Source organism: Xyrauchen texanus, chromosome 33 (assembly GCF_025860055.1).
Source record: "Xyrauchen texanus isolate HMW12.3.18 chromosome 33, RBS_HiC_50CHRs, whole genome shotgun sequence".
Taxonomy (NCBI): Eukaryota; Metazoa; Chordata; class Actinopteri; order Cypriniformes; family Catostomidae; genus Xyrauchen; species Xyrauchen texanus.
In genome coordinates, this window is record NC_068308.1 from 30,128,891 (window position 1) to 30,142,773 (window position 13,883).

The 13,883-nt window shown below is 46.2% G+C and overlaps 1 protein-coding gene across 2 annotated transcripts in view; it reads right to left on the reverse strand.

Annotated features, from left to right (window-relative positions):
- Positions 1-13,883, reverse strand: part of LOC127626556 (LLGL scribble cell polarity complex component 2-like) — a 41,355-nt gene that overhangs the window by 20,315 nt on the left and 7,157 nt on the right. For both annotated transcript variants that reach the window (XM_052102437.1, XM_052102436.1), the window contains exons 2-4: positions 3,770-3,878; positions 1,823-1,920; positions 1,160-1,241 (exon numbers count right to left, since the gene is read on the reverse strand). In XM_052102437.1, coding sequence (XP_051958397.1) covers positions 1,160-1,241; positions 1,823-1,920; positions 3,770-3,844 — 255 coding nt within the window. In that variant the 5' untranslated portion in view covers positions 3,845-3,878. The remainder of the gene's footprint in view (positions 1-1,159; positions 1,242-1,822; positions 1,921-3,769; positions 3,879-13,883) is intronic.

The following is a 13,883-nucleotide window of genomic DNA, read 5'->3' on the forward strand; positions in this document are numbered from 1 at the left end:
AGAATACACTAAAAGAAAAGACAATAATTTTGAGGAATTAATTTTATATTCCCATGTACAGCCTAATGAAAGGTGAGTTATTGATGTTGGGTTATTCAGGAAATGTTTAAAGTTTAAACAATTAAACTCAAGGATATTGCTGGGTATTTTGGTAAAAGGGGCTTGTTGGCAAAATTGTGGGGAAAATAAGGCTCATTATAGTCATATTCTCTATATGTGCTCTTCATTAAAACATTTAGTACTGAAATGCTTCTTCTTTAAATATTTTTGATGATTGGTGTATGTATGATTTGTATTTTGTTTTTAGTAAACAAAATGTTAACAACAAAAAACTAAAACAAACATAGGTCTGGGTATTGATACAGATGTTATGTATCATTAATATTTCATAATTTGTATCACATTTAAGCTTTTTAAAATGTATAAATTCCATGCATTGAATCAATAAATATTATGGCTTGAAAGTACATTATACTGCATTTATACATTTTGTTACATGTATTTACAATGATATGAAGACTAAGTGCTAAAATATCGGAAGTTCAGAGAGAGAAATGTTTCTGTTGAGCGCACAACTGGTCAAAAACTGACTGTAGAACATACAGTAAATTAAAAGATACATTATTCAACTAAATTTGCTCACACATTACAGGGAATGAGTCATACCAAACTTTTACTCTCAGCACGCAGTGAATAGATCTCGGTGCTAAACTTCTTCACCGATATATACAACTCTAATCAGGCATTTTAGTCGCATAGCAAAAAAACTGATCATATATGTCAGTGATTTACTCGCATCGATCTGGGATTTAAGGATCAATATCGGGATCGTTCAGATGAAGCTACATCGAAAACTATAGTTTTTCCCACGCTTACTAAAGGACATTCATCAAAACCACAATTTCATTAAGGGCAGGGCAGTGTGACCGTGCATACCATGCAATGGTAGAAATATGTCAACCGGTAAAGATTTTGATATACCACTTATACCGCGGACCATGATTTTGGGCAAACCACCCACCCCTAATTTGAATATGTTGACCTCACCCAAAACCAATGATGCTTCTCCGAAACCATATTCCAAAGATTTTGGAAATGAAATAAAAAAACTATACAGGTGAGATCAAAAGGTGAGTGGGAATAAATTTCAAAGGCATACCTGATTTGGCAGGAAGTGCACCTGTGTAACTGCTGCATTCTCATCATGAAGGCCCATAAACTCCACACCTGGAGTTCCATACCTGATAAATGGATAAGGAAGTACACACAGCCACTCAAACAACACAGGACTTTGAAACAACCTGGTGATTCTGGGGTAATTCACCTGATATTACTTCACACAGGAGTGGGTTTACAGTTGACTGCGAGCATCATGCCCCAATTGACCAGTTAGACTTCAGCATTCTAGAGAGCCTTTAATAATGAATAATATAACATTATAGGCAAATAACATGGGCCACATTCCGGATTATTAATTTCCATTTCCTCATGTAAATGACTAACAGGGACCTACACTACAGAATGGGAACATTGTTTAAGTGAACATGCATTCTCAGTGTTACTGTACACACTTATATAAACTCTTCCACCTTCCAGAGTACCTGTATGATAGGTGTGTTTGCTTTCTCCACTAGAAATAACATGAGATCAGATACCGGAATTCCATGTACATCATCAAAATATCACAGCTTACTCACTTTGCCCTCGGGATTCAGAGAAAGGGGAATGGAATGCGAGTAGAATTGTTCGAGATGTTTGCAACACTACACACTTCAACAGATCAAATAAAGTGTGGAAATGTGTTCTGTTTGTAGGTGGATACAGTTTGATGGCTCCTGATCTGGTACCGATAGCCAGGAGCTCCAGGCTGGGGCTGAATCCCAAAGCACTGGGCTGATGGGGGAAGCCATGTTCTACAGTCTAAAGCAGAGAGGAGAGAAAAGTATGTGAGATATTAATACCAGATATACACAGGTTTTGTTCCAGTATCTAGTAAGGTGGAGTCCAGCCTACAAACGGAAGAGTATCTGCTTTTGTAGTGGAAAAAAATGGAAATGGGGAAACTTAGCAGACCAGTATGTCTATATGTGTTTTAAAATCTCTGAACATGAGAATGTGCATTTTATTGAAAGCCAAATTACTCCATTTGTTTTTCTAAATAATAACATGTGAAATTATATACATTTTATAGCCTTGTAACATCAGTATTAGTCCCTAGAATTAGAGATGCACCGATCGACTGGCCAGGGACCGGATTTTGCCGATTTTCCGCATGCTCGGCCCGGACTGGTGACCGGCCGGTCAGCCTCACGTCTTTCCGATTCCAAGCCGGTCCGTTTTGTTGCCAGCGGCGCAGGCAATAACGTCACAGCCGCATGTAAACATGTCATTGGCGTGGAAGATCTTCACTGTGAGTGAAGAATACCTAAAGTTCGAAATGTGTAATAATTGTAAGGCCAAAGTAAACCCTGGGGAAACCACCACAATAACTTTCGGATCAACAAACCTAATTAAACCATATTTATAACACCATCACCCAGCTGAAAATGGCGTTGCGTTGCCTGAGTTGTTTAATCTCGTGTCATGTCACACACGCACGCAGCCTGTTATCTGTCAACATTTGGGTACACAAATCCGGGAGAGGTGAAGTGGGGTGCTGGATGGCAGAGGCAGGCTAAATACTATACAAATTGTGCCTTTGTGATTTAATGTACTGAGTAACGTAATTTTTCCCACCGTGTCCGATATTAAAATCAGTGCGACACACATTGCAAAAGGCGTGGGCATTGTCGGTATGGTTTCAGGATATGAAATTCAATTCTTCCATCCAGCTGTTGTTAAATGTACATGTATAATTTTTTTTTCACCAGAGCACCAGCTGAGTCTTCCTCTCCCATCTACCAGTGATGCTTGATTTAACATCCCGCGTCTACTGCCTGTGCAGATTATCAACAGCACAAATGGGTTGTAGGTTGCCAGATTGTGGTCATAAATGATTTGTAATTTGTATGATGTGTCGATTGTGTGAGTAGGATGCGTTTCATTCCAGATCTGGCAACTGGACCACCTTGGGAATAATATAATGATGTGATTATTCATATAACGTGGTTTGGGCCATACAAATTACAGGAGTTTTTTTGGGAGAAATAACAAAACGGGAGACTCCCGGGAAAAACGGGAGTGTTGACAGATATGGGTACAAGCCATTCCCGAAGCAGTGCTCAGTTTTACAACTGATATTTGTACATCTAACGTAAGTTGAGCGTATTGGACACTTCAGTTTTTCAGATCTTTGGAATTGTTTTGTTAGACGAGTAATAAAGAGAAAAAGGTCCATTTATAAAAAGTGGAAAATGACATCTGTTATATAAAGCAACTTATTTGCAGTTAATTGTAATTTCTACCTCTTTCTAGTCACAGAGCACTTTATTTTGAGAGTTGTTTAAGTGAGAGAAGATCCTGTAACTTAGTGCAGTTTGGGGGAAATTGTAATGTTTAATAATTTATTTTATTATGAAAATAATATATAGCATTGAAGAAAGGTAGATTTTGTTTGTATATGTAGTCAATAATAGTTCTTAGAATGAAAATCGGAAAAAATTGGTATCGGCAGGTCACACTTGCAAAAACATCGGAAATCGAAATCGGCCAAGAAAATTGCAATCGGTGCATCTCTACCTAGAATAGCACAAAATCAGTTCGATTCAGATGAAGGTAGTTACATGTAACAGCTAAATATATTGTTCATAGAAGAAATGGCCTTGATCACCTTGTTAAACTGATAGAGATCCTGTTTGTGTTTGTCCTTCTGAGACTCATTCCCATGACGCCGGAACCTCTTCATCCTCTCTGGACGAGCAGGGACCTTGCTCAGCCACCTAACAAGAGGAGAAAGACAGGATTAGAGGCATTCCAAACAAACATTGTGAAAACATTGGACTTATTAATTAGGGATGCACTTATACCAATACAGGTCCGATACCAAGCTCATGCACTATTACTTGTTTAAATGCTCCGACACTAAAAACGAATACCACAGATGTGTGGTGTACACTTTCCTCTCTCGCGGGTTCGATTCATTGTAGTGAAATAGTTTGTTCGGTTGGTGCAACAACGATTGGTTTGTTTGGATGTTTCAAAACAATTTTAGCTATGGATGTCCCAACACTACTTAAGAGTGAGAACATAGCAAGAGTGCGCTCAATACGTTAGCTTTTTCTTCCTGTGTGTGTGAGTTTGATTGTTGTCTTTCAGCATTACTAAAATACAGGTACATTATCTGTATCAGCGAGCAACAAATAGCAAGTATCAATAGTTATGATGACAAAATAAATGGACAAAGCGAATAACAGGGACAAACGGAAGCAAACAGACCTTGCCCAGGGTTACATGTGTATTCTGATAGAAAACAATGGTTGGGCCATGAATTCCAGGGAAGGGGTTACGGAGTGTTGACTGAAACTACACCTCCTCTCCACCCCCTAATTTCTCTCTCTCTCTGCCCAGCCCCCACAGGGAGTTTTTGAGATCTCTGTAGTCCTGACTGAAGCACCTTTTGTTCTCACACAGCACAGGGCTGAGTGCTATCACACAGTCCATCCTCTCATCTGAGCAAACACCTGTTGCACTGGGAAGCCAATGCAGAAAGAGCCTCATTCAGGTGGAGAGAGAGAAAGAGAGAGAAGAGGGGTGCTACCACTCAGAATAACAGCCCTAACAATACACAATGTCTAAATGGAAGGCAATTTCTCTCACATGGGAAATGCAAAACATTTAGCATTTGTTGTGGGTGCAAAAAGAAACGTCATGTTGGCTTTTTTGCTCCATCTGCAACTAGTGTTGTCAAAAGTACCGGTACTTCGGTACCATGTCGATACTAATTAAAAAAGATATAATGATACCAGTGTTTCTGCAGTATCGGTAGTACCGAGCACCGACTCTATCCGGTACCAGCGTGCAGTATGACAGATGCATGACTGCTTTAAAATGCTCACAGGCTTATTTTGAACACATGCTTTGTTAATCCTTGTACACCGAAATGGACAATTAATCAATTGTGACATGTCCAAGTGTGATTTATTAAACCGCTAAAGGCTGCAATCTTAGTGTGGATGAGCTACGTATTTAAATGAATATATAAATCTGACCGCTCAAACACTGGAAACTCCACAGACATTCGAGAATCATTCACGACATGTTGTAATAGATGACAGAGCTGATCTACTGTGAGCCACACATCACATGTAAACTATACATTTATATAATTAAATCACAATTTAATCTCAGCTCAGCTTTATTTATATAGCATTTAAAACAACAGAGTTGACCAAAGTGCTTCACAGTAACAACATTTTAAACATAATAACATTTCAAAATTACCACATACACATACACCAGTAATCTAAAATACAAACACTCCAAAATTGTGTCTTACATTTCATTTGTCAGACTCAAAGGCCAGTGTAACAAGATGAGATTTCACACATGACCTAAAAGTTTATCCGGAAAAGTGAAGCTTCCGGCAACACACATCATAATAAAAGCACGATTAATAATAAAAGCTAGATTCCTGTTTATTTTACAAATGTATAGTAAAATGTAATATTCACTGTAATAATAATAATAATTAATCAAAATATCAAAAGCAGCAGTTGAATAAAAGTTTGGAGAAAAAAAACCTATGACATGTTGAAAAGTTATATTTTAACTTCAAACACCATTTTGACGATGAAATTAAATAAAACTTTTAAAAATATTCTGAAAAGTTCTGGAAAATAATAATAATAATAAAATTGAAATTATTAGAATATTATTAAATAATTAAAAATAACTAAACTTGTGTGTTCAATAGCACATTATAATATTAGCATATTTTTGCTGTGGTATCGAAATTGAAACTTGAAATTTCACTGGTATCGGTAAAGACTACTGGCAAAACAAACTCATAGATTTACAATGAAGTAGCGACCTGACCCATATCTCTAGGGATCAGAATGTTTTACTTGGGGAAGATTTGGCGGTGGGCTCTTTTAACTTTTCCAGTAAACAATTCTGATGAAGGCCCACGTGCCGATGAGTTGGTTATTTTTAATATCTAATTTACTGTACAATTTATCATCCGTGTTATTTTAATCCATGTACCTTGTGAATTCTGTACGTAAAGTCATGCCAGATCTACTTTCACCAGTAAACAACCAACCACAAAGCAACACCCTAGCAACTACACAGAACACCCTAGAAATGATGCATCAAGTTGTGCAAAGGTAAATACTATTAGAATGCTGAAAATCAATTAAAAGGTTGATCAGCAGCACTCATCGGCACTATCAACAGGACGAGGGGCATTTTTCATCAATCTTTTCCAAACACATCCTTCAGTCAGTTACCCTGCTCAGCTCAGTCACAAATTTCCATGATTATTGCCATTATTTGCCAAGAACATTTAGTCATCATCAAGCTTCAATGTGGCTTCAAATGTTTCCACAGAAGGGCATGAGATCCAATTCCTTATTTTTGGGACCAGAAAGCAGGGATTGCAGGACCCTGAAGGAACCAGCCAGGAAGAAAAAAAAGGAAAGTCTATCAAGTTTAGCTTAAGGGACAATAGTAAAATGGGAGGTCTTCCTCTTAAGAATAAGCTTGGCTTTATGAGGGAAAACTTTCAGAGGGAAAGCTGGAATAGAGAGAACGATGAAGAAAAGGCACTGTTCTTTCAGAACTAAAGAGGCTAGATAGTCTGAAACAAATCTCTTAGCACTATATCGATCATTGGGACTCTTCCGTGACACTGTCTGAAAGCAACTGTAGTGAATTTGCTCTTAAAGATCAATACATCACACATCCAAGGACACTGGGCAATCCTGGGTTAATTAGAAGTAGAAAACATAAACGCTCGTTTGTTTTGAATTCTGCTGGAGGAATTATAGAGGTGCGTTGGAGGGCATTTATGTGGGAGTAGAGGCTCTAGATTAGAGGTGGGAGGCCTGTGCTGAGAGTATAAAGACATTAAGAAGAAACAGTATGTTGTGCTAAGGGACACAACATACCACCACCATAATTAGTTCAACCATACAGATGACAGATTCACTGCAGTTGAATATACGTAGAATGATCCAGAATATTAGCAAACAGAGGGAGCCGAGTATTGATTCAATTGTAGCTCTAGAGGCATTTTTTGGAATGAAGCTTGGCAAACTATGTGACTCAATTATCATTATGACTCAAAAAACTATGGTATACCGGTTCTCTTACGAGAGGTTCTCTCGTATTGCGTAAGCTAGCTTACGCTACGGGAAAGATTCATCTTTTCTGAGATATTGAAGCCAAAAAATTATCCTTAATTTTGTATCTATTGTCAACGCAGTGCGGCAGCTGCAGACCTTGAGCGGGCTAGCTAGCGAGCTCATTGGTTGCTCTGCGGCAACTGCTGCAGCCTATAGATGAGCTTGGGCGAACTCGCATCCAATGAGAGGCGTCCGCGCGCTCAATGCATCAAAGCCTGCCAAAAAGGGCGTGACTAGAGTGCATATAAGCGTAGTTCGTAGGCTGGAACCCTGATTTTCATCTCTTCAGCGAAGCTCTTCGCATCACTGAACCGGAAGCCGCGTCGCCGTTCGAGGGGCATCAAGCAAGCGTGGACAGCGCTCGAAGAAGCCTGCCGTCTTCGCCACCTTCAGCCGTCCTGCGAGCTACACCATCCGGCGACGTATCCTTTTTAAAAGCAAGCTAGTTCTTAAAGAACTTCGCAAAAGAGTACGAGCGTCTTTTTTAAGATGCCTCGCTCCACTTGCGCCTCATGCCGCGCTCCTCTCAGCACCGGAGACCGCCACATCATCTGCGCTCTCTGCCTGGGACTGGGGCATGCAGAGCTCGCCCTCGCCGAAGGCGGATGCGATCTCTGCGAGGACCTGCCGATGTCGACCCTGCGGGCTCGACTCGAAGCGCTCAGGACCGAAGCCGCCGCGCCGCCTTCCGTTCAGCCGCGCAGAAAAAAGCGCCGCTCTCAAAGGCTGCCGGAAACAGTGGTAGAAGCGATTGCCTCGCCGGAGCCCATCCCTCGAGCATCGCCTTCACCCTCCCCGCCCACCCGGGACGCGCAGTTGTTCTGCTGCCATCTCGGACGAAGAAGCGAAGGATAAGGGCTGTTCCATCATGGCTTCGGACAGCGAGGAGTGGTCAGGCTCACACGCCTCCTCCTCGGCCCAGGAATCCAGCAGGACCCGCGTCGGAGTCGAAGGGGAACTAACACGCCTCCTCACACAGGCCGTCGACCGCCTCGGGCTTGAGTGGTCACCGCCCCTTGAGCAGGCACTCAACAGACTTGACGGCTGCTTTCTACAGAGCCGCCGCCGCGCAGCACCCGCTACTCGGGCCGCTCCCTTCCTGCCGGAACTCCACGCCGAGCTTTCCAAATCATGGAACACGCCTTTCTCGGCCAGGGTCCGATCCCACGTCTCCACCTCTCTTGCTTCGGTGGACGGCGCCACTGAGAAGGGCTACGCTTCCATCCCTCCGGTCGAGGATGCAGTAGCAGCACACCTTTGCCCGCCCTCCGCGAGATGGCGGTCTAAACCAGTGCTCCCGTCTAAGGCCTGCAGAACAACTTCCGCCTGTGTTGGCCGCGCCTATTCCGCCGCCGGCCAAGCTACATCTGCTCTGCACTCTATGGCCGTCCTACAGATCCTCCAAGCGGACCTTCTGCGGGAGTGGGATGAGGAAAGCAGGCATCCAGAGGCGGTTGCAGACATACGGAGTGCTACGGACCCCTCCGCGCTACCAAAGCTGCAGCCCAAGCTATAGGGAAGTGCATGGCCGCGCTGACTGTGACCGAGAGACATCTGTGGCTAACGCTAGCCGACATGGGAGAAGCAGAGCGCTCTACGTTCCTCAACGCACCGCTCCCTCCATCCGGTCTCTTCGGCTCCGCGGTGAGTGGTATCATTGACCGGTTTTCAGAGGTCCAAAAAGCCACACAAGCCATGAATCTCTTTCTGCCTCGTCGCGCTAGCTCCTCTGCAGGCCGCCCACGTGAGCCTCCTGCACGAGCCTCTTCACAGCGCCCAGCTCAACAAAGCCAGACTTCTCAGCGTCGACAGGGCGGCCGCCCTCGATCGCGCTCAGACAGCCGCCGCAGACCGCCGCCCCCCCGCGGGCCTCGGACTACAATTGCGCTGAAACCTGAACAACCGAAGTCCTCCTAGCTTTGTTGACAAAACGACGGATCAGTCCCGCTGCGGCCGGACCACCGTCAAAGCTTCGCCCCCTGTCAGTCCCCTTCCTTCAGGCTACTACAGTGGTAGATTCAGCAGCCAACAAGCCGGTGTTAACGCTCGCTTGCCTGCGCTCAAACGCCGTTTTCACGGCGACCCAAATACATCTGGTAAAGAGCAAGCATGCCATATGTGTAGAAAATGTGCCCACAACCCAGTGTTCACCTCTACACACAAGCATTACACATCCCGTGTCCATACCAGAGAGCAAACATGTCTTATGTGTAGAAAATGTGCCCACAACCCAGTGTTCACCCCTACACACAAGCATTACACATCCCGTGGCCCTATCACGGCACACTCACATAAAGCGGTTATGAACCGCTCGAGTGTTAGGGTTAATAAACGCACCCACGAATCCGTGCGCGCGCCCATTCTCTGGCCGCTCTGTCACACGACCAGCCTTATGTGTAGAAAATGTGCCCACAATCCAGTGTTCACCTCTACACACAAGCATTACACGTTCCGTGTCCCCATCAGAGCACACTCAAAAGCGGTTACGAACCACTCGAGTGTTAGAGTCAATAAATGCGCTCACGAATACGTGCGCGCGCCCATTCTCTGCCCGCTCTGTCACACGGCCAGCAAACACTTCTCTGTATGTAAGTCCCGTGCCCGTGACTATGCTTGCGTATCACTTAACAGACGTGACTCTTTCCCCATTCACCTCAATCGGAAGTCACTCACAGAACAGCCTGTCCATGCTGTCTGCGAGCAGTCCAGCATAAGCACAGTAAGCGCGCTCACACATTCTGTTCAGCGCGCTGTGTGCGGCAATCAGAGCGATTTGGCCACTCACCCTCTAACATTACGCTTCAAAGCGTGGGAAGATATTCCAGGGATATCCGAATGGGTGTTAAGCACAATAAAACAGGGCTATTTGCTACAGTTCGATTGCCGTCCTCCTCGCTTCAGAGCGCGGCTCGAAACTACTGTGAACACGGAAGCAGCGTGCATGCTTCGTTCAGAAATAGCAAACCTTCTGTGCAAAAGGGCCATAGAGAGAGTGCCGCCTCCCTGAGCTGAGTCGGGGTTTTACAGCCGTTATTTTCTTGTCCCCAAGAAAGACGGCGGCCTCAGACCAATATTAGATCTCAGGGTTTTGAACAAAGCCCTTGCAAAAAGACCGTTCAAAATGCTTACAACCAGCAAACTCCTTGCGCATGTGCGCCAGGGGGACTGGTTTATTTCTCTCGATCTGAAAGATGCATACTTTCAGATTCAGATAAATCCCCGTCACAGGCCATTCTTGAGGTTCGCCTTCGACGGCCAGGTTTATCAATACACCGTCCTTCCGTTCGGCCTGTCCTTAGCACCCCGTACTTTCACGAAGTGCATGGACGCGGCGCTCGCACCCCTGCGGAGTCAGGGTTTGCGAATTCTGAACTATTTGGACGATTGGCTGATTTTGGCACAATCACATACGGAGCTTCTGTCTCACAGGACAGTTCTCCTCAGTCATCTGAACAGTTTGGGCCTTGCAGTCAATTGGACCAAGAGCTCACTACAGCCCAGTCAGACAATTTCCTTCCTTGGAATAGAACTAGACTCAGTGGCAATGACGGCTCGCTTATCTACACAGCGCGCGGCCGTGTGCAGCGACTAGCCGCGTCATTTCAGATGAACAGCCTCACACCTCTGAAGAAGTTTCAGAGAGTGCTAGGCTACATGGCCTCAGCCGCAGCAGTACTTCAACTGGGTTTACTGCGCATGCGCCCGCTTCAGCATTGGCTAAACACCCGCGCGTCTCGCCGGGCTTGGGCCACAGGCCGCCAGCCAATCAGAGTGACTCAGACCTGTATTTCAGCTCTGCAGCCCTGGACAGTGGCCGAGTGGTATCAGCGGGGAGTGATGATGGGAGCTGTATCTCGCCGAAAAGTCATCTCGACAGACGCGTCCAACACGGGTTGGGGCGCGGTCTGCGAGGGCTCTCCGGTTTTTGGCCTATGGTCAGTTCAGGAAAAGCTCCTGGAAATGATAGCGGTCGAGTACGCGCTCGTGCGCTTCCTCCCGATCATTCAGGGTCACCACGTCCTGGTCCACTCGGACAACAGGTCTGTGGTATCCTATCTAAACCGTCAGGGCGGTGTCAGATCCAGGAACCTCTTCCATCTGACGAAACGCATACTGAGTTGGTCCCAGCGCCACCTGCGCTCGCTGAGGACGACGCACGTGCCAGGCCACCTGAACGACGGCCCAGACAGACTGTCCAGAGACAACATTCCCCCAGGGGAATGGTCCCTGCACGCTCAAACAGTCCAGACGTTATGGCGCATATTCGGCAGAGCAGAGATAGACCTCTTTGCGTCAGAAGAGAACTCTCACTGCCCAATATTTTTCTCGAAAAGCGAGGACGCGCTGGCCCAGGACTGGCCCAACCGCCCGCTTTACGCCTTCCCTCCCGTCTCGCTATTGCCACAGGTAATGCAGAGGATCAGGGAAACGCGCCACTCGGTGCTCCTCATAGCCCCGCTGGGAGAATCAAACATGGTTCCCGGAGCTTACGCAGCTGTCACTGACAGCGCGTGGCCCATCCCAGTGAGAGCAGATCTCCTCTCGCAAGCTCGCGGAACGATCTGGCATCCCCACCCAGAGCGCTGGGCGCTACACGCGTGGGTGATCAACGACTACCCGTCGCTTTGCCAGGAGGAGTAATAAAAACCATCATACACGCTAGAGCCCCCTCCACGTGAAGACTCTATGCGTCAAAATGGTCTGTGTTTTCAAAATGGTGCACCGACAGAGACCTGGACCCATGGACATGTGGGGTGTCGCCACTGCTCGTGTTTTTACAAGAGCTGCTGGATAAGGGCAGATCCCCATCCACGCTCAAAGTGTACGTGGCGGCCGTCGCGGCGTTCGCTGAACCCCTGCACGGCCAGTCACAGGGTAAAAACGAGCTGGTCATCCGCTTCCTCAGGGGAGCTAGAAGGATGAACCCTCCGCGCCCCCCATCGGTTCCTATCTGGGACCTTTCTATAGTTCTCGAAGCTATGAAAGCCCCCCTTTCGAACCGCTTCAATCCGTGGATGTGAAACACCTCTCACTTAAAACCGTTTTTCTAACTGCCCTATCATCAGTTAAACGGGTGGGAGACCGTCACGCGCTATCTGTCAACGCTGCGTGTCTTGAGTTTGGACCAAGTGACTCCAAGGTCATTTTAAAGCCTAGACACGGCTACGTCCCCAAGGTGGTCGGTACTCCTTTCAGAGCACAGATCATTTCCTTGTCGGCGCTACCAGCATCTGATAGCGAACGCGACGCCAATCTCCTTTGCCCAGTCAGAGCACTGAGATTGTATACTGCGCGCTCCGCATCTTTCAGAAGCTCCGAGCAGCTTTTCGTTTCGTTCGGAGGGCGCACCAAAGGTCTCGCCGCCTCGAAACAGACACTGTCCAGATGTATAGTGGACGCTATTGCTGCCGCGTACGCGTCAAAAGACCTACCATGCCCGCTAGGCATTAAGGCTCACTCCACTAGAGGCATGGCCTCCTCGTGGGCATGGTGCAGCGGGATTTCCATTCACGACATATGTGTGGCAGCGGGCTGGGCTTCCCCCTCCACCTTTGTCAGATTTTACAATCTGGAAGTACCCGCTCTGCAGGCTAAACTGCTAGCGGTTTAATACGCTACAGCTCCCCTGGTGAGCTGCATTAATGGGACACAGTCCACACAGACCGGCACCGCCGCTCTGTCTATGTGCTTATGTACTACACACACACTGGCCCGCACTCTTGCCGGCCAAATATTAATTCCCCACTCACAAGGGCTCCCCGGGTCCCCTTAATTCCCTGGGGCTCATGCAGTGGATGCTTGGCGCGACGGCGTTGACAAAGGGTTCCCGTAGCGTAAGCTAGCTTACGCAATACGAGAGAACCTCTCGTGAAGAGAACGAATCAGTTACTAACGTAACCTCGGTTCTCTCTAGATAAGGGAACGAGTATTGCGTAATCCAGCCGTGCTTCGCGCCACCGAGCGATTTTTCGCTTCATTCAATGAAAACCAGGGTTCCAGCCTACTGAACTACGCTTATATGCAGTCTAGTCATGCCCTTTTGGCGGGCTTTGATGCAGTGAGCGCGGACGCCTCTCATTGGATGCGAGTTCGCCCAAGCTCGTCTATAGGCTGCAGCAGTTGCCGCAGAGCAACCAATGAGCTCGCTAGCTAGCCCGCTCAAGGTCTGCAGCTGCCGCACTGCGTTGACAATGGATACAAAATTAAGGATAATTTTTTGGCTTCAATATCTCAGAAAAGATGAATCTTTCCCGTAGCGTAAGCTAGCTTACGCAATACTCGTTCCCTCATCTAGAGAGAACCGAGGTTACGTTAGTAACCGATTCGTTTCACGGTATACCACGGTATTAAAACCAACGGTTATCATACCATGTACATTTTCTTATCTACGGAATTGAGAAAAAAATGCAGCCGGACGGAGAATCTCACCTGCGTTCGCATCTCCTTTCCTCCTCGACTGCCTGTTTCCACAGACTCGTCAAATTGCACCACACACACACTTGCAGAGGAGAAAATGACAGAGAGAAGCGAGGCGAGGGGTCTGATATAAGTGAGTTTGTGTGTGTGTGCGTGTTTTTGTGATTTACGAGGACAATTTTG